Source organism: Conger conger, chromosome 18 (assembly GCF_963514075.1).
Source record: "Conger conger chromosome 18, fConCon1.1, whole genome shotgun sequence".
Classification (NCBI taxonomy): Eukaryota; Metazoa; Chordata; class Actinopteri; order Anguilliformes; family Congridae; genus Conger; species Conger conger.
Window position 1 is genome coordinate 31,907,946 of NC_083777.1, and position 22,510 is coordinate 31,930,455.

The 22,510-nt window shown below is 50.3% G+C and overlaps 1 protein-coding gene across 3 annotated transcripts in view; it reads right to left on the reverse strand.

Annotated features, from left to right (window-relative positions):
- The window catches only part of LOC133118524 (zinc transporter 6-like), a 38,281-nt gene that overhangs the window by 7,770 nt on the left and 8,001 nt on the right, over positions 1 to 22,510 (reverse strand). The window contains exons 4-9 of one of the 3 annotated variants that reach the window (XM_061228598.1): positions 21,120 to 21,204; positions 8,434 to 8,476; positions 7,934 to 7,999; positions 3,573 to 3,653; positions 3,205 to 3,240; positions 2,536 to 2,630 (exon numbers count right to left, since the gene is read on the reverse strand). In XM_061228598.1, coding sequence (XP_061084582.1) covers positions 2,536 to 2,630; positions 3,205 to 3,240; positions 3,573 to 3,653; positions 7,934 to 7,999; positions 8,434 to 8,476; positions 21,120 to 21,204 — 406 coding nt within the window. Of the gene's footprint in view, positions 1 to 2,535; positions 2,631 to 3,204; positions 3,241 to 3,572; positions 3,654 to 7,933; positions 8,000 to 8,433; positions 8,477 to 9,035; positions 9,562 to 10,270; positions 10,321 to 21,119; positions 21,205 to 22,510 lie in introns of those variants that run through there. The other 2 variants (XM_061228600.1, XM_061228599.1) reach the window with 2 other exon arrangements.

Here is a 22,510-nt window from a genome sequence, read left to right on the forward strand (position 1 = left end):
AGGACCAAACCAAACCAAACCAAACCAAACCAAGACCAAACCAAATCAAACCAAACCAAACCAAACCAAACCAAACCAGGACCAAACCAAACCAAACCAAACCAAACCCAAACCAAACCAAATCAAATCAAATCAAATCAAATCAAACCAAACCAAACCAGGACCAAACCAAACCAAACCAAACCAAACCAAGACCAAACCAAACCAAATCAAACCAAACCAAACCAAACCAAACCAAATCAAACCAAACCAAACCAAACCAAACCAAACCAGGGCCAAACCAAACCAAACCAAACCAAACCAAACCAAATCAAACCAAACCAGGGCCAAACCAGGACCAAAGCTGCTTGCACATTGCTTTGCTACAAGTTCACTGCTCGCTGCCTATTCTGCATTAAATGTTTGCTCAATGTTTGCTCAATGTTTGCTCAATGTCTGCTCAATGTCTGCTCAATGTCTGGTCAATGTTGCTTCATGTTGTATTGAGTATTGGCCATTGTGCTTCCTGTCGTCTAAATGTCTTGAGTGTTTTTAATTCTCTGTAAGTACAGTTAGTCTGCTATGGGTTACTTGTATTCCTCTGTAGTCCACAATCCTTGTTGAGGAACGCGTGCACTCGTAAATCGCTTTGGATTAAAAGTGTCTGCTAAATTACTAAACTGTAAACGTCGTTTTATCTGATGCAAGCAGAGACACACCTCTGTAAAGCCACGCTGTCCTCTTTTTATTTTGTAATTTATTTATGTGTATTGTTTTGTTTACTCGTTCAGGGACTAAACACTGTACTTGTGCATCACACAGTGCTAACCCCCTTTTCAGGTAAAGGAGGGGAGTTTACACAAGTGTAGCAGAGCAGTTGTAAGTAGAGGAGTTTACACAAGCGTAGCAGAGCAGTTGTAAGGAGAGGAGTTTACACAAGTGTAGCAGAGCAGTTGTAAGTAGAGGAGTTTACACAAGTGTAGCAGAGCAGTTGTGGTGATGATGTGTCTCTATGTTCTGCAGAGAGAGAGGGCTCTGCTGGGGATACGGGCCCAGGGCTCAGGTTACCCAGCCTGGCTGCCAACCTCAACATCTCTATCACTCCACATCACTCCACATCTCCCCACATCTCTATCTCCCCACATCTCCCCACATCTCTATCACTCCACATCTCCCCACATCTCTATCTCTCCAGATCTCTCCACATCTCTATCTCCCCACATCTCTATCTCTCCACATCTCTATCTCCCCACATCTCTATCTCCCCACATCTCTATCTCTCCACATCTCTATCTCCCCACATCTCTATCTCACCACATCTCTATCTCACCACATCTCTATCTCACCACATCTCTATCTCTCCACATCTCTATCTCACCACATCTCTCCACATCTCTATCTCACCACATCTCTCTCCACATCTCTATCTCACCACATCTCTCCACATCTCTATCTCCCCACATCTCTATCTCTCCACATCTCTATCACTCCACATCTCTCCACATCTCTCCACATCTCTATCTCACCACATCTCTCTCCACATCTCTATCTCACCACATCTCTATCTCCCCACATCTCTATCTCTCCACATCTCTATCTCTCCACATTTCTATCTCCCCACATCTCTCTCCACATCTCTATCTCTCCACATCTCTATCTCCCCACATCTCTATCTCTCCACATCTCTCCGTAAGCCAGGTTATGGGACTGCTGAAGGCCTGGAGACAGACCAGACCGCCCCCAACATCCTCCCCATACCCCCCTCACCTCGCCCAAACCCAACGGTCCCCATACCCCCCTCACCTCGCCCAAACCCAACGGTCCCCATACCCCCCTCCCCTCGCCCAAACCCAATGGTCCCCACACCCCCCTCACCTCGCCCAAACCCAACGGTCCCCACAACACCCCATCTCCTGGTAAAATACACCCCTCAACAGAATACAACATACACCCCTCAACAGAATACACCATACACCCCTCAACAGAATACAACATACACCCCTCAACAGAATACAACATACACCCCTCAACAGAATACACCATACACCCCTCAACAGAACTCCACCCCCTCTGCCCCAAGGATCTGGATCAGCTGCACACACACACATACACACACACCTATAGTCTACACACACACACACACGTGCACACCTACACTACACTACACACAAACACACACCTATAGTGTACACACACATAAATACACACACACACGTACAGGGTTTATAAAATTACACTGAAGCTGAACTCAAAAACTACTTTTATTTACAGGATGCTGAGATTATCCATCGTACAGAGTGTAATCAGACTCAATTAACACTGAGGGGTGTATCCAAAGGAACAACAAGCCTCAACAGCACAAGGGTGACAGCTTTCACCCTCTGCTGGCCATGAGGAGTACTGCATGCTGTTTTCTGTCTGCAGTGGAACTGAATTCTGAGTGGATGAGTGGAGGTGCCACGCATTACTCCCGACGTGCTTGAGTGTCTGAATTTAATACTAATATTTACAAACAGGTAATACACACAGGTAACACACAGGTGAAAACACACCTACCTTCTGAGACGCAGGTGAAGGGCTTATTCTCCACAGACAGCAGGGTCAGCAGGTTAAAGAAGAGTGCCACAAACGTCCCTACCAATAGGCGCCCCCTACAGGACGGAGGTGGAAGAACAGAAACTCAACCAGCTGGCAGACGGGGGTAGGAGGGTTCTTCTGAGACGCTGCATGGAGCTACAGCCCAGTATCTATGATCTGATGTGCTGCTGTAGCCAGCTATCTTCAGACCAAGCATTAGGCCAGCTTGTAGAAGCTGACCCCTTACCTCTCGAGTTTAGATGGATAGCAAACGTTGTGTCTGCATGTTGTTGAAGGCAGGGTACATATGCAAACCCAAGAGGCTACTTTTTGGAGAGAGCCAAACTGAATTCCAGACATAAAAGTCCCTCTCACACAGAGAGTCAGAGAGTCAGAGTCGCAGAGACTGAGAGTCAGAGATTCAGAGAGTTGCAGAGTCACAGAGTCACAGAATCAGAGATTCAGAGAATCAGAGATTCAGAGAGTCGCAGAGTCAGAGAATCAGAGATTCAGAGAGTCTCAGAGTCAGAGAATCAGAGATTCAGAGATTCGCAGAGTCAGAGTCGCAGAGTCAGAGATTGAGAGATTCAGAGAGTCGCAGAGTCAGAGATTCAGAGATTCAGAGATTCAGAGATTCAGAGTACTTACGTGTGGACCTCTGGCTGCTCCACGAAGCGCTCGATGCTACAAAAACAACACAAAACACACAAAAACAACACAAAACACACAGGTTTTCACCTGCCTGTCAGTGAGGTCACAATGAGCTAGGCCCGCCCCCCACTCCTTCTTAAAACACCATTCTTAAAATAGATAAACACAAATCGAAAGTCAAGCTGCAACACCAGACACCACTCATTACTGAAATTATATAATAAAATGAATGTTTTAAATGAATCACATTGGTAAAGCATGATCATAAGCAGAAAGCATGCATATGGTACAGTAGCAGACTCTGGTTCGCGTGCGGACAGTGCAGAGTGATAGGCTAACAGGCACAGGGGAACAGCAGCGTGTACCTCTCCTTCAGAATGAACAGCGCTCCCAGCTGGATCAGCACGGTGGTGGCGAAGACAGCCAGGACCTCAAAGCGCTCGAACCTGCAGCACGAATCACACGCCCATCACAACCCACCTGCAGCACCAACATCACACGCCCAACACAAACCACCTTCAGCACCAACATCACACGCCCAACACAAACCACCTGCAGCACCAACATCACACGCCCAACACAAACCACCTGCAGCACCAACATCACACGCCCATCACAAACCACCTTCAGCACCAACATCACACGCACATCACAAACCACCTTCAGCACCAACATCACACGCCCATCACAAACCACCTGCAGCACCAACATCACACGCCCATCACAAACCACCTGCAGCACCAACATCACACGCCATCACAACCCACCTTCAGCACTAACATCACACGCCCATCACAACCCACCTTCAGCACCAACATCACACGCCCATCACAACCCACCTTCAGCACCAACATCACACGCCCATTACAACCCACCTTCAGCACCAACATCACACGCACATCACAAACCACCTTCAGCACCAACATCACACGCCCATCACAAACCACCTGCAGCACCAACATCACACGCCCATCACAAACCACCTGCAGCACCAACATCACACGCCATCACAACCCACCTTCAGCACCAACATCACACGCCCATCACAACCCACCTTCAGCACCAACATCACACGCCATCACAACCCACCTTCAGCACCAACATCACACGCCCATCACAAACCACCTTCAGCACCAACATCACACGCCCATCACAAACCACCTTCAGCACCAACATCACACTCACATCACAACCCACCTTCAGCACCAACATCACACGCCATCACAACCCACCTTCAGCACCAACATCACACGCCATCACAACCCACCTTCAGCACCAACATCACACGCCATCACAACCCACCTTCAGCACCAACATCACACGCCCATCACAAACCACCTTCAGCACCAACATCACACGCCCATCACAAACCACCTTCAGCACCAACATCACACGCCCATCACAAACCACCTGCAGCACCAACATCACACGCCATCACAACCCACCTTCAGCACCAACATCACACGCCATCACAACCCACCTTCAGCACCAACATCACACGCCATCACAACCCACCTTCAGCACCAACATCACACGCCCATCACAACCCACCTTCAGCACCAACATCACACGCCCATCACAAACCACCTTCAGCACCAACATCACACGCCCATCACAAACCACCTTCAGCACCAACATCACACGCCCATCACAAACCACCTTCAGCACCAAGATCACACGCCATCACAAACCACCTGCAGCACCAACATCACACGCCCATCACAAACCACCTTCAGCACCAACATCACACGCCCATCACAAACCACCTTCAGCACCAACATCACACGCCCATCACAACCCACCTTCAGCACCAACATCACATGCCCATCACAACCCACCTTCAGTACCAACATCACACGCCCATCACAAACCACCTTCAGCACCAACATCACACGCCCATCACAACCCACCTTCAGCACCAACATCACACGCACATCACAAACCACCTTCAGCACCAACATCACACGCCCATCACAAACCACCTGCAGCACCAACATCACACGCCCATCACAAACCACCTTCAGCACCAACATCACACGCACATCACAAACCACCTTCAGCACCAACATCACACGCCCATCACAAACCACCTGCAGCACCAACATCACACGCCATCACAAACCACCTTCAGCACCAACATCACACGCCCATCACAAACCACCTTCAGCACCAAGATCACACGCCATCACAAACCACCTTCAGCACCAACATCACACGCCCATCACAACCCACCTTCAGCACCAACATCACACGCCCATCACAACCCACCTTCAGCACCAAGATCACACGCCATCACAACCCACCTTCAGCACCAACATCACACGCCCATCACAACCCACCTTCAGCACCAACATCACACGCCCATTACAACCCACCTTCAGCACCAACATCACACGCCATCACAAACCACCTGCAGTACGAATCACACGCCCATCACAAACCACCTGCAGTACGAATCACACGCCATCACAACCCACCTTCAGCACCAACATCACACGCCCATCACAACCCACCTTCAGCACCAACATCACACGCCCATCACAACCCACCTTCAGCACCAACATCACACGCCATCACAACCCACCTTCAGCACCAACATCACACGCACATCACAAACCACCTGCAGCACCAACATCACACGCCATCACAAACCACCTTCAGCACCAACATCACACGCACATCACAACCCACCTTCAGCACCAACATCACACGCCCATCACAACCCACCTTCAGCACCAACATCACACGCCCATCACAACCCACCTTCAGCACCAACATCACACGCCATCACAACCCACCTTCAGCACCAACATCACACGCACATCACAAACCACCTGCAGCACCAACATCACACGCCATCACAAACCACCTTCAGCACCAACATCACACGCACATCACAAACCACCTGCAGCACCAACATCACACGCCCATCACAACCCACCTTCAGCACCAACATCACACGCCCATCACAACCCACCTTCAGCACCAACATCACACGCACATCACAACCCACCTTCAGCACCAACATCACACGCACATCACAAACCACCTTCAGCACCAACATCACACGCCCAACACAAACCACCTTCAGCACCAACATCACACGCCCATCACAAACCACCTTCCCACACAGCTCATATGGAATATACAATTTATAATGTACATCCTGTTCACTTCCTGTTTGGGAGTGTTAAAATAAAATAATACAAAAGCTGTTCATTACAGAGGTGTACACTCAATGATCACTTTATTCAGTGGACCTGTACACCAGCTTGTTAATGCAAATATTGAATCAGCCAATCATGTGGCAGCAACTCAATGCATAAAAGCATGCAGATGCAGTCAAGACGTTCAGAAGTTTTTCAGACCAAATGTCAGAATGGGGACGATGATGAGGCAGCTGACCTTGCCATTTTCCCTCTGAAGGCTGAACACAGTCACATAACGCAAACCTCACACTGAAGTTCAAATCCCGCTAAAGCAGCGCTCAGGACATGTTTGTGGACAGTGGGGGGGATTAGCAGAGGCTCCCCCACCCCCTGCGGCGTATCTCCACTCCAGGACTGTAAGAGCTCCGTCCCCCTGCACAATCCCACACCAGGATGTCAGCGGGTCAAGCCTTGTTTACGGGAAGCACAAAGGGGCTTTTGGGATGTACCCAAACACGGCCCAACGGCAGAGCTGCGGGAGCGGAGAGACACAGATCGCCCAGGAGTGCATGATGGGCTTAGTGCTCCGGCTCCAGGCCAAATCCAGCACAACACAACACAACACAACAACACACAACAACACAATACAGCACAACACAACACAACAACACAATACAGCACAACAACACAACACAACACAATACAGCACAACACAACAACACAACAGAACAACAGAACACAACACAACAACACAATACAGCACAACGCAACAACACAACACAATACAGCACAACACAACAACACAACAGAACAACAGAACAACACAACACAACACAATACAGCACAACGCAACAACACAACACAATCCGAGTGGAGGGGTGCAGCGGCTCCAGAAACAGAGGCGGTACGGCAGTATGGTGGTATGGCGGTACGGCGGTATGGTACGGTCTCCATGACACCCCGCTGACCCACTCTGAGCGCATTAGGGCCCCGCGCTGCAAAGAGGCTTTGAGCCCAATCGCTGCTCCGCCACGCCCGGGGGTCAGGGGGTCCCGAACCTGAGCCGGCGTGGCCCCTACGGGACCCCGGGGAGGGGCGATATTACCCCCCCCGCCCCGCCCCGCCCCCGCCACACGACCCTGTTTTCAACCCACGACCCTGTTTTCAACCCACGACCCCCGGCCTCACAGACGGTGAGCGCTGGATCTCCACAAACGAAGCCGGAGTCACTCACTGCCACAGAGCCCTCGCGGGGCGTGTGATGAAAATGAGAAAAAGTGGAGTAGGACACTGGAGAATTTTGTTATGTAGCAGACGGTGTCAGTTTGGCATCTCGTTACCATAGAGACAACAGAACCGTCACCGCAGACCTAAACGCAAACTGTCGTGCAACACTTATTTTTGTCTCACAACACTTCTCGCAAGGGTTGTGCAGCAAGATTTGCCACAATTTCCGCTAAAGTTTGTATGAGATTTTTCCATTTCACTGAATGCAATATTTACACCAGGGCAGCACGAGGGTAAGGGGGCGGGGCTCAGGAGTGGACCAATGGTGTGGCCTCGGGGGCGGGACTCACCCAAAGGTGTAGGCAGCAGTGGGCTTCTTCATGGTCACCCAGGAGCTGACGAGGCACGTGCCCAGGCTGCAGGACACACCAAGGAGTCAGCCGCCAGCTCTTACCCACAATGCAACTGTGCTATTACCCAAAATACAACAGCCAGCACTTACCCATAATGCAACTGTGCTATTACCCAAAATACAACAGCCAGCTCTTACCCATAATGCAACTGTGCTATTACCCAAAATACAGCAGCCAGCTCTTACCCATAATGCAACTGTGCTATTACCCAAAATACAGCAGCCAGCTCTTACCCATAATGCAACTGTGCTATTACCCAAAATACAACAGCCAGCACTTACCCATCATGCAACTGTGCTATTACCCAAAATACAACAGCCAGCACTTACCCACAGTGCAACTGCATAACAAAAGTGTGTAAAGCATCATATATAAATGTGGGTGATGAGTATTATTCGTAGCTGTGGAAACAACATTGCCCCCTCCCCCCCCCTTACCTGAAGAGGTGGAAGATGGACAGGTAGCTGTACGCCGTTAACGCTGAAACAAGGAGACGGGCGTCAGAGAGCAATAACCAGCAGGGAAATAACTCTAAACATTACTGCAGCATACGACATACGCTACTGTCATTTCACAATATACAGTATAAAATATCAGATTTACTGTCACAACAAGACAGTACACAAACTATTCTGTGTACTATTTTCCTAAAAGGTACATGAGCAATAGGGTGCAGAAAATTCGTAAATGTATTGAAGCAAATATTTCTGAGTTTGCATATTCCTAAGACTGCAAGAAACGGTACAAATCGCATAATTCTTTTTTTATTTTTTATAATTGCAGTCGACACTGGTGGGTCCACATCCTAAAATGTCGCGTCCTTGTCGCTACACAGACAGCGAATGTACATTTCAATTTGAAATCAATTCTGTGATTATGTATCAAGTGCTACGATGGATAACATTTCTGCTCAACGTCGGTGGTGGCACAACTGTTTGGCTCCATCTGTCTCGCGGAGGCTTAAGCCAACACTGCAGCAAACACGGCGAGTCTGTTTTCCACGGAAATGAAATGTCCGTTGTGACTGTGCTGACCGTACGGGATAAATCGCGTCTCAGTTTGGGGTTGCAGTTATGTGATCCGCCCGAGTCCTCTCCAGGATGTGGGGAAGGCGCAGTGTCGTGTTTCCCGGCTGCCAAAAGGGCAAAACTCCCGCAGGACGTCTTGAGTCGCTACTATCACGTAGATTACGGTAATTTGACGTTTATGCCTGGCGGTGAAACGAAACCCTCTTTGTATAAGCAGGATGCGCTTTAGAACAGATTAACCGAGATTTGCATGGGGGCATAATTGTGTTTTCACACATCATCTTGACATATTTAATCAACTCTGCTGATGCGATCCATCAGCCCATCGCGCTGTTCTGAGCTCACAATCACTGCCTACTCGTGTCAAATCACTCGCGTCAAATCACTCGCGTCAAACATACAATTCACACGAAACTTTCAATGAAACACCTTAACGTCAACTGAGAAAACCCGAAACGAATAGGTTAGCGGGACGAGAACGAGACGGCATCCGTCTCTATTTTCTCTCAAATGCATAATACTTTAACCGGACGTCGTTAACACATACACAGGTTTCCAGGCCGGAAGACTGGACAAAGACATTACGACTCAAATCAGGAGTTACGGCCATAAAAACCATGGCTGAGTGGCTATGGATGCATTTGATACGTATCTGCGGCTATACGTTTTTAAAAAAAGGCAGGAGACCGTGAAAACTGTGTAAATGTTGTAACATACGATCAGCAGATTAAGGTCACTTGCGCATGTATACAGAACAGATCAATCAAGACCAAAGAATAAGGGAAAATGAAACCAGATGGAAATTAATTTTTAATGTTGTCTGTGGGACAGACAGTCCCGCTCGATTGGCCCGGTCCGATGGACGTCCCGGGGGAAGGATTGCTTGCATTAACCGCTGGCTGGTTATGAGCAGGATAAGCAAAAGTTAAAAGGAACTTTGCCCCCTCTATTAATCCGGCGGGGTGTAGGGTTTCGGCCGCTTGCCCCCGGACAGACCGGCTCCCCTCCCGGCCGTGAGGAAGCGCTCGATCCCGGGCGCGAGGCGGGGGCCCGGGCCCGTTTTCGGATTTCAGGGAAGGGGGTTGATTTGCAAACTGCAGCACTCTGCTGTCGTCGTTTTGCTGAAACACGCATCGACCGGCCGGGTCCGGTGTCCGCCAACGCGGCATATTAAACAGAAAAAACCCCGCGATAGATCGCTCCATATGTAAACTAAAAGCTTTATTGACCGACTACACGCACGCACCTGACGGGGGAAACCAGAGCTGATAAAAGGAAGTGCTCGGGGGGGGCGGCCTGCCGAGGGGGGTGGGGCAGGAGGGGGGGTGCGTGTCCGATGCAGCGAAGGCAAGGGGAGCCACTTCCTGTCTGTGCCGTGCGCTTCCTGCCTGGGCCTGCAGCCGCACCGGACTGTCACAACATGGCACCCGAGCCGACCGCTACGCGCCATCACTGCCGGGACGCTCACCGTCTGTGTGCTACTCTGTGTATAGCGGTCTATGTCAACGCCAGTATACATGCGCAGTATATGGTGGGAATCAGCAGAATGTACGAACACAGTGAGTCTACGTTCACAGAGAATGTGGCGGTTTCTCAATTATGGATGGCATCAAAGCTGCCCGTCGTGTTTGGAAACGTTCAAGAACGTAAGAGGCTTAGGCATAGGTTTGTAGCCTCTGTGTACCAGAAAAATTATACCCAAGACACACATATATAGATTTATTGGGATTAAAAGCAAGAACATAAGTCTTGATTGCACTGAACAAAAAGTCATACGGAGAGGTCGTGGAGGTTAAACAGGACAGCCTGCGTCCATATGGCAGTGCAGATATCTTTACACTCTCAGCCCAATCTGGCCTCCAGTCCTGCGGGAATATGGTAACATTATATTATCATACGACTGCATTATGGAGTCCATTTGAGTCAATATACAAAACGTGCAAATTCAAAAACAATCGCTAATGAAATGCCAATGTTTGTTCACAAAAACAGCAGCTGGAATTAACACTGATATGAATAATAAAACCAATCTGGAGAAAGATTGTGTGCCCGCAGTGAGTGTGTTTGCATGCATGCAGTCGGAACAAATAGTTCATAAACAATAAACATATTTAGCAAGAGAAACCCTAAGAGCAGAAATGACATAATGCTAGAATCCTTATGTAATGCAGTTAATACAGCACCAGATGTCCGCTGGCAAAGATGTGTACACTCACAGCAAACCAAGCACAAGTACGCCGATTCTGTACATGGTCCAAGTGTGAAAATCTGTTCCTCCCCGACTGTCTCACATAATCCCAGAGCTCACTAGTAAAGGGAGGGCAGCCTCCCAGACTATTCTGATTATTTAATTTTCTGTTTTTTTTTTTTGTTTTTTTTTTAGACGCGTTCCTGTCCCGGTACCACTGTAAAAACAAAACAAAATGAATTGATATTTATTTATGTTGAGACTTATTTCTATAACTTTTTTGCTAAATAAAAATAAACGGTGCAAATGTAGTTCAAGATTTGCCAATGGGGTAAGAAAATGTAACTACGACAGTTTCAGCAAAGAGTAGCGTAAAACAAGCGAGTATTTTCTACCGGAGAGAAAAAAAAAAAAGATCATCAGTGTTATGACGGATTATTATTATTCCCCTTATTGTGGCAGTGTTGGTCCAGGCCTCTGAAAGGAGCCCAGTCACCCTGCGGCTCAGGAGACGCTCCCCACAGCCCCCCCACAGCCGCCCCGCTCACGTTACCCTCAGATTTATTGGCACAAAAGACAAAGAAACAGGAGCAAAAACCACAACTTGAAAATACCCTTTTCTGGGCAGAGAACACAGGAGGAAAATCCAATAAGGTCGGATCTCTGCAGCGCTGAGGACAGGGGAGACGGAGGGGAGGCAGATGGCAGGGAGAACCCTACACTTTAAGTGGGCTGACAGCGATGCAAACACCAGGACGACGGGCCCCCAGGAACCTCTAAATGACACGCGCTAATGCGTCTGCCCGGGATGAGCATCGCTCCGCGCTCCTGCGGGGAGAGCATCGCTCCGCTTCACAACGCCACGCTCAGTCACGCTGTAATGCTGAACACAAGCTTTTCCTTCAAACAACAGATCGATGGGTCCAAGACAAATATTATTCCTGTTGCGCTCCCCAAGGTTATCAATTGGTCATGCGTCATAGAAGCCGGGCATCTATTTCTGTTATTCATAAGTTGGGTGGCTATCTAGTTAGATGGCTCATATTAGATACCTACACTTGAATTTCCCTGGGTATCATATAGGCTTGGGAGCTGCATTGTGCATTCAGTAGTAAGTGACTGGTGGGGATAGCTAAAGCAGGCAAGCTAGCTGCACTACCAGGTCAGGCTCGGTACAGTCACTCCTGAGGTACAGTCACTCCTTATAAAAACAATGAGCACTGCATTGCTTAGGGACTAAATGTAAGGATCAAAATGAAAAAATAAGGAGGTTATTCACAAAGTTAAAATTTGTCCCTGTAAAAGTTAGCGGGAGCCATTCAAGGGGTCTTTCCCAGACACCCAAGAAGGGCATCTCATAGCTCAGAGGGCATCTCATCGCTCAGAGGGCATCTCATAGCTCAGAGGGCCTCTCATAGCTCAGAGGGCATCTCATCGCTCAGAGGGCATCTCATAGCTCAGAGGGCATCTCATAGCTCAGAGGGCATCTCATAGCTCAGAGGGCATCTCATAGCTCAGAGGGCATCTCATCGCTCAGAGGGCATCTCATAGCTCAGAGGGCATCTCATAGCTCAGAGGGCATCTCATAGCTCAGAGGGCATCTCATAGCTCAGAGGGCATCTCATAGCTCAGAGGGCATCTCATAGCTCAGAGGGCATCTCATCGCTCAGAGGGCATCTCATCGCTCAGAGGGCCTCTCATAGCTCAGAGGGCATCTCATCGCTCAGAGGGCCTCTCATAGCTCAGAGGGCATCTCATCGCTCAGAGGGCATCTCATCGCTCAGAGGGCCTCTCATAGCTCAGAGGGCCTCTCATAGCTCAGAGGGCCTCTCATCGCTCTGAGAGGGCCTCTCACTGGCTTTGTGTAGAAGTTACACAATGTTAAAGGTACAATAGGCAAGATTTTTGTGTTAAAACATTGTTACAAGAGCATTATAAATCCCTTTCTATCGTTGGAAAAGGCTCACTGACATGTTGACTGCCTGTGTTTATAGTCCTTAAATTCAGGTTTCAAAATATGCAGTTGACGGGCCGGTACTCTGTACCAAAACACTATATAGCATAAATAATTCAAGCTCATTGGGTGAAAATTTGTTCCAATTGCCACAGCCAATGGCGTTTCAACATCAGCGTGTTCACAGAGAGGGGCTGGGATAAAGTGTTGTGGTCTGAGCGTGTTTGTTGCTGCAATTCCTTTCTTCGCCGTTTGAGGTCCGAAATGACCTATTGTGCCTTTAACACGTTACCCAGCGAACTTAGTGAAGCTGAGAGATTATTAAAATCATTAAAACTCCGACTGCGCTCCATGACACAGCACCCCCAGACCCCAGACCCCCCCCCCTCCCCCCACCTGGGAGGGGTGTTACCCAGGGAGGCAGACCTCAGTCCTGGGGGGGGGTGGCAGTGTCTACTGGTGGCAGTGTCTCTCAGTGCCTAGTTTAAGCGGTCTGATTGGCTAAGGAGTCTGCGCACCTTGCTTGAATACACTAAAAGGGCTGCCTCTGAAGGGGGAAGACAGACATGATTGGCTGAACGGGGTCACGTGACTGGGGTTTGTGTTGGGGGGCGGGGGGGTGTGTGACCTCATTTCGCTCAGCTTCTCTCAGCTGTGTGAGTGTGTGGGGGAGGGGAGGCGTGGGGCAGGGACTCCCCGCCTGCCCCCCCCCGCCCCCCAGCAGCCCAGGGCAGTGCTGAGAGCTGACAGGAACATGCGCTGCACCAGGGGGCCATGTTATATTCATGTACGGGTTTGTTTATCTACAGCAGGGCTGCCCAACCCCGCTCCTGGAGATCTACCGTCCTGTAGGTTTTCACTCCAACCCTAACACAGCACACCTCAATGAAAAGCCTGAGCTGCTCATTCGTAGAATCATGGTGTGCCAAATTAGGGTTGGACTGAAAACCTACAGGACAGTTGGGCAGCCATGATGATTGTTCTTCCATACTGTAAAGGGAGACCTTGCCCATATACGGCATACAACTGACAACACAGATTTCTGTTTTATGCTATTCTTACACCCAACCCCACAGTAAAGACGCTCACTCAGTCAGGGATAAACACGGTTTAACCACAGCACAGAGGTGAGGAGATGGTTTATATCAATCGCTGGTGCTGAATACAGCTCATAGACCGTGCAGTATCTGACCAGCTGCAGCAGCGAGCAGCCCTTATACCCTCATACCCTTATACCCTGATACCCTGATACCCTTATACCCTGATACCCTTATACCCTTATACCCTCACACCCTCACACCCTTATACCCTCACACCCTGATACCCTTATACCCTCACACCCTGATACCCTTATACCCTCACACCCTTATACCCTCACACCCTGATACCCTCACACCCGCACACCCTCATACCCTGATACCCTTATACCCTGATACCCTCACACCCTTATACCCTCACACCCTTATACCCTGATACCCTTACACCCTTATACCCTTACACCCTGATACCCTGATACCCTTATACCCTCACACCCTGATACCCTTATACCCTTATACCCTCACACCCTGATACCCTTATACCCTTATACCCTGATACCCTTATACCCTCACACCCTGATACCCTCACACCCTGATACCCTTATACCCTTATACCCTTACACCCGCACACCCTGATACCCTGATACCCTGATACCCTTATACGGGCAACAGCTGACCCCACCCCGGAGATCCCAGGAGCCCCTCTCTCTCGCTCTCTCTCTGTCTCTCTCTGTCCCTCCCTCTCTCTCTCTCTCTCTCGGACGGGAGAGGGTCACGTGCGAGAGGGTGTTTTCTGCCGGAGTACCCAGGCTGTGCCTGGAAAGTGGTTTAGCACGGGAGGCGCAGGGGAGGCGCAGGGGAGGCGCAGAGGAGACGCGCTGTCCCCGGGAATGTAGGCCACACACTGAACACTGCGTGCCACGGGGTGCTGACGTCACGCCCCGACATCCCTGCACTCTGCGCTGGGGGGCGGGAGATCCGCAGCGTTCCGCCGCGTGAAGGCAGGCGCGCGACATCACGAGTCATTACGCCACTAATTACGCCGAGGACAATCAGATCGCACCGGAAAGCTGTTCCACAACATTTCACCTTCAAATCCAGCACGGGCGTGTGTTGACAAACAGCGACTGGCGTTAGCTCGATGACAAACTAGCCCCGGGCACAAACAGTCCCTGTCACGTGGATCACGGATGCGTTCCCTCAAACGGATTTCAACAGGAGGCAATTATTCTCCGGCCATAAGCTCTCAGGAACATGACGCGCACACACACACACACACACACACACACACACACACACAGACTGAAGCGTGGCCAGTTACAACATTACACGTTATTAATTGGAACGATGAAAGCAATCACAAACCGCTTTGCTGTAAATGGGATGGTCGCTGTCGGAGTGACGGGGTAGACAGCTCCACAGTAACGTGCGGAAGGGGCTCTCCAGCTGACAGAGCACGGGGAGGGCCCGGCCCCTGGGCCCTGGGGGGGGGGCGATGGCAGTCGGCTGAATACACAACTGACGCCAAACGATTTCTGGGTCTGACCTTCTGCTGACCTCTGTGCGTTTGATGGGTCAAAGGTCAAAGGCGTGTAATTGGTCACCCCGTAATGGAGGGATGTCGAGGATGAGGATGTCGAGGATGAGGATGTCGTCCTTCATCCCGACGCTCCTGCGGCAGGGACATTTCCAGGAATTCCTCTGGGATACGAAAGGGGCTTAAGAAAAGCCCTTTATAGTTATGACAGGAATATAATCTGTACACGCCTCAATATCTCTGATATGGTAAACAAACTGTTAGGGGCGGCCTGTAGCGTGGTGGTTAAGGTGCATGACTGGGATCCGCAGGGTTGGTGGTTCCACTATAGCCACTATAAGATCTGCACAGCCGTTGGGCCCTTGAGCAAGGCCCTTAACCCTGCATTGCTCCAGGGGAGGACTGTCTCCTGCTTTGTCTAATCAACTGTACGTCACTCTGGATAAGAGCGTCAGCCAAATGCCATTAATGTAATGTAAGGTAATGTAAAACGTGGAGGCATAGCTCTTGGAAGACGGACATCGAACAAAGAAGTCCAGGAAACGGCCCACAGTTTCAGCAGCAGGTGTAAAGACATGGCCGTGTCTCTGTGTTTTAATATCCAGTGTGCCAACGCTGTGTTCTTCTGAATGGGCGGTGTGATTGGGTGAGAGCAGGGCGACGTATCGATTCTGCGAGAGGAAGTGTTGATGAGAGAGAAATGCGCATATCGAGTTAAAGCTCCTACATCTGCACCGGCGGGCAACGCAATACCATCGCCCGCTGCAAAATTTGATCTCGCCGCGCTGACAGCACCAAACCCAATCCTGTGGACTCATCCATTTTAGATTTTCACCGGCCACAGAACACCGGCAGGAGGCCCGGCCCGGCCCGGCCCGGTCCGAGATCCAGCGCTCGCTTTCTGCTGAATGTTTTATCTCTTCAGCCGCCCGCATTGATACGCTTCGCTAAAATGACACGCTACAAAAAAAACAAACGATCGGGTTATCCGACACAAACCCGGAGGACGGGAGGAGCGGCCATTTTGTGCAGCGTCACTCAGACGGAAAGCCCCTCGATAACGCTCTTAAGGGGGCGGGGAGCGTGCGCAGATCGGCCCTGATAACGGCTGCACCGCACAATGGGCCCTCTTCATGGTTCAGCGCAAGGTCACCTGCTTCTGTTCGCCCGCTGTGTCAACAGCAACGCCCAGGAGCAGGCTCACACACTCAGGTTCAACACACACTCAGGTTCAACACACACTCAGGTTCAACACACACTCAGGTTTAACACACACTCAGGTTTAACACACACTCAGGTTTAACACACACTCAGGTTCAACACACACTCAGGTTCAACACACACTCAGGTTTAACACACACTCACACTCAGGTTTATCTCACACACACACACACACACACACACACACACACACTCAGGTTCAACACACACTCAGGTTCAACACACACTCAGGTTCAACACACACTCAGGTTCAACACACACACAGGTTTAACACACACACAGGTTTAACACACTCAGGTTTAACACACACACAGGTTTATCACACACACACACACACACACACACACACTCAGGTTTAACACACACTCAGGTTCAACACACACTCAGGTTCAACACACACTCAGGTTTAACACACACTCAGGTTCAACACACACTCAGGTTTAACACACACACAGGTTTAACACACACACAGGTTTATCACACACTCACACTCAGGTTTATCACACACACACACACACACACACACACACACTCAGGTTCAACACACACACACTCAGGTTCAACACACACTCAGGTTTAACACACACTCAGGTTTAACACACACACACACACACAGGTTTATCACAGACACAGGTTTAACACACACTCAGGTTTAACACACACTCACACTCAGGTTTATCTCACACACACACACACACACACACACACACTCAGGTTCAACACACACTCAGGTTTATCACACACACAGGTTTAAGACACACACAGGTTTAACACACACACTCAGGTTCAACACACACACACACACACAGGTTTATCACAGACACAGGTTTAACACACACTCACACTCAGGTTTATCTCACACACACACACACACACACACACACACACACTCAGGTTCAACACACACTCAGGTTCAACACACACTCAGGTTTATCACACACTCAGGTTTATCACACACTCAGGTTTATCTCACACAAGAGTTCACTGATTGGATATTCCAACTGTAGCGGCCTGTGGTGTAGTGGTTAAGGTAAATGCCTGGGACCCACAAGGTCGGTGGTTCTAATCCCGGTGTTGCCACAATAAGATCCGCACAGCCGCTGGGCCCTTGAGCAAGGTCCTTAACCCTGCAGTCCTCCTGCTTAGTCTAATCAACTGCAAGTCATTTTGGATGAAAATGTCAGATAAATTATTATCATTATTATTATTATTACCACCAGCTCCTCCCCCTTGCAGGCTCAAATGCACAAGGCGAGATTATTAGAGACAGTGAGGTATGATGTAAATGTAGAAGCTGGGGCTTAATACACACACGAATGTTTGTTATGTACACCAAGGATTATTCTCATGTGTAATGGGCAGAGTATGGCTGTGCTTGGGTAATTCATAATCATCGTGTTTCTGGCTAGCCTCAGTGGAGGGACAGCAGAAACGGTGTTGTTTCTGCACCAATGAGAAACGCTGCACAGCGTCATGTTCCAGTAACACAGCACAGCGTCATGTTCCAGTAACGCAGCACAGGGTCATGTTCCAGTAACGCAGCACAGGGTCAGGTTCCAGTAACGCTGCACAGCGTCATGCTCCAGTAACGCAGCACAGCGTCATGTTCCAGTAACGCAGCACAGCGTCATGTTCCAGTAACGCAGCACAGCGTCATGTTCCAGTAACGCAGCACAGGGTCATGTTCCAGTAACGCAGCACAGGGTCATGTTCCAGCAACGCTGCACAGCGTCATGTTCCAGTAACACAGCACAGCGTCATGTTCCAGTAACACAGCACAGGGTCATGTTCCAGTAACGCAGCACAGCGTCATGTTCCAGTAAGGCAGCACAGCATCATGTTCCAGTAAGGCAGCACAGCATCATGTTCCAGTAAGGCAGCACAGCATCATGTTCCAGTAAGGCAGCACAGGGTCATGTTCCAGTAACACAGCACAGGGTCATGTTCCAGTAAGGCAGCACAGCGTCATGTTCCAGTAACGCAGCACAGCATCATGTTCCAGTAAGGCAGCACAGCATCATGTTCCAGTAACGCAGCACAGCTTCATGTTCCAGTAACACAGCACAGCGTCATGTTCCAGTAACACAGCACAGCTTCATGTTCCAGTAACACAGCACAGCGTCATGTTCCAGTAACACAGCACAGCTTCATGTTCCAGTAACACAGCACAGCTTCATGTTCCAGTAACACAGCACAGCTTCATGTTCCAGTAAGGCAGCACAGCATCATGTTCCAGTAACGCAGCACAGCATCATGTTCCAGTAACACAGCACAGCGTCATGTTCCAGTAACACAGCACAGCTTCATGTTCCAGTAACACAGCACAGCTTCATGTTCCAGTAACACAGCACAGCGTCATGTTCCAGTAACACAGCACAGCTTCATGTTCCAGTAACACAGCACAGCGTCATGTTCCAGTAACACAGCACAGCGTCATGTTCCAGTAAGGCAGCACAGCATCATGTTCCAGTAAGGCAGCACAGCATCATGTTCCAGTAACGCAGCACAGCATCATGTTCCAGTAAGGCAGCACAGCATCATGTTCCAGTAACGCAGCACAGCATCATGTTCCAGTAACACAGCACAGCGTCATGTTCCAGTAACACAGCACAGCTTCATGTTCCAGTAACACAGCACAGCTTCATGTTCCAGTAACACAGCACAGCGTCATGTTCCAGTAACACAGCACAGCGTCATGTTCCAGTAACACAGCACAGCTTCATGTTCCAGTAACACAGCACAGCGTCATGTTCCAGTAACGCAGCACAGCATCATGTTCCAGTAACACAGCACAGCTTCATGTTCCAGTAACACAGCACAGCGTCATGTTCCAGTAACACAGCACAGCGTCATGTTCCAGTAAGGCAGCACAGCGTCATGTTCCAGTAACACAGCACAGCGTCATGTTCCAGTAAGGCAGCACAGCATCATGTTCCAGTAAGGCAGCACAGCATCATGTTCCAGTAACGCAGCACAGCATCATGTTCCAGTAAGGCAGCACAGCATCATGTTCCAGTAACGCAGCACAGCATCATGTTCCAGTAACACAGCACAGCGTCATGTTCCAGTAACACAGCACAGCTTCATGTTCCAGTAACACAGCACAGCTTCATGTTCCAGTAACACAGCACAGCGTCATGTTCCAGTAACACAGCACAGCGTCATGTTCCAGTAACGCAGCACAGCATCATGTTCCAGTAACACAGCACAGCTTCATGTTCCAGTAACACAGCACAGCGTCATGTTCCAGTAACACAGCACAGCGTCATGTTCCAGTAAGGCAGCACAGCTTCATGTTCCAGTAACACAGCACAGCGTCATGTTCCAGTAACACAGCACAGCGTCATGTTCCAGTAAGGCAGCACAGGGTCATGTTCCAGTAACACAGCACAGCATCATGTTCCAGTAAGGCAGCACAGGGTCCAGTAACGGTGGCAGCGTCCCGGCGGATTGGCTGACGGGAGGAGCTCAGGGGGTGTGGCCTTCAGCTGAGGGCGAGAGACCCAGAGGGGGGGGGGGTTGGGGGGGAGTATCCTCTTTCCCTCCCCATCGGTGTGTTGCTAAACAGCGGGCGGGGGGGGTCTGCGGGGGCGCTCGTATCGACCCCCGCGTCCGCCCTGCATCCGTGCGGTGGATTCTCTTTCCTGCCCGGACAGACCCGCGAACAGCGGATTCCCGCGGTGAGCTGATTTTCACAGGATTAGCGGTAAAAGGATTTAACGTGGCGGTCGGGCGTTCGGTCATTAGACTAAACAATCAACCTGTGCTTAACCTGCGCTTGATGCCGCTGTGAGAGGAGGGTCAGCCGTATACTCTGCATGTCTGATGACCAGCTGCCCTACACACACAGAGCAGCACACTGCAGTTAACTTCATAAAGTCAAACTATGATTTTACCAGAGAAATGTCCGGTCAGAGAGGAAATGTGTGGAAGTGTGTTTACAGAACAGTTTAGCCCCCTGTGCATCCCCACTGCTGCCCAATGGAGCACGTCTTCATACGGTGTAAGAATTAATCCCCACTCACTCAGCCCGGGGTTGATCACCACAGAGACAGGCACTAACCCCAGAGACAGGCACTAACCCCAGAGACAGGCACTAACCCCAGAGACGGACACTCACCACAGAGACAGGCACTCACCCCGGGGATCGATACTCACCCATGCTGTTGGTGGCCTTGCCCCACATTACGAGGCAGCCGATGCAGATGATGTTGAGGCCTCCAAAGAGCAGGATCTTCCAGGACTGGAACCCCCCACACACACACACAGACACACAAAGCCATGTTTAAATCAGGGCTGTTACTGACATTCATTAGGGGAGCTGACACCCTTTAGCCTAGCATTTTCTTCAATGCTTGTGAAATTCCAAGTGAAAATAATTTCTTGAAATGGCCAAATGGCAGGTGACCTACTGAGGGTCTGACGACATTAACCCATAAAGAGACACAGCTAGCCTCGCCTAGCCTAGCCTAGCCTAGAACACCTCCACTGTGGCCCCACAGTGCTCAGAGTAAGTAAAGAACCAGACCTGGCCAAACGCATAACTGTTTTGGATTCAAATACTTTTCTGTGCTCGAGTGAACTTGCCTGGTACAACTAAGCCACCTTTTCAGAGAATTTCACAGGTTCCAATACACCAGACCAGCTCAGTAAAGTGCAAAAAAGGACCTGAATCCAAAGCAATGACGTATGAGACACAAACGCCTGCCCTGAACTGCACAGGCTTTTCCGGTCTTTCCTGTCGAAGCGCCCGGAAGCGGTGGAGTCTGGCTGAGGTTCACGTGATGGTGTACATGCGTGTGGCCCCCCCCTCCCGTGATGGTGTACATGCGTGTGGCCCCCCCCCCAGCTGAGGTCATGCCCCGTTCCACACTGATGCCCCCGGGCCATTATCGACTGCGCCTGGGGGGGGGGGGCTGTTCTCACTGCCTGTGTGAGCACGGCCTTGGACCGCCGTTTCCCCTGACTGGCTCTGCTCTGAGGCAGCCCCGCGGGGGGGCGGGGGGGCGGGGGGGTATCAGAGCGAGTCCAGTGGGGGAGGTCCCGGCACCCTGAGGCGAGGGCAGCGGGGGATTGTGGGATACGGCGGCCGACTTTCGGCCTTCCCGCCGGCTCCTCCCGCCGGGAGCTGGCGCACGGGCGGACGGGAGGTTCCGGAAGCGCACAGCGCCACACGAGCACCAATAACAACGCGCGCCCTTTCCAAAGAGCTCTCACCAGGGCCCGTTTGTGGCCCACGTTTGGTGGTGTGCCAGTTTTCATTACATCATCTCACTGCAGGTGAGGACGTACAGGCTTACCACACGGGCTCACAGCCATTTAGCACGTTAGCCTCCATCGGTTGACACTGACAGTTTTCTGGCACACAAACGCAAGGACTTCGAGGCTTCTTGAGATTTCATATTTTTTATGGCAGGTTTTCCACATGGGCTCTCAGTCAGATATTTGGCACGTTAGCCCCCATTAGTGAACAGCCCCCATTAGTGAACAGCCCCCATTAGTGAACAGCCCCCATTAGTGAACAATAACCAGAGTGGGATTTCTGTGCG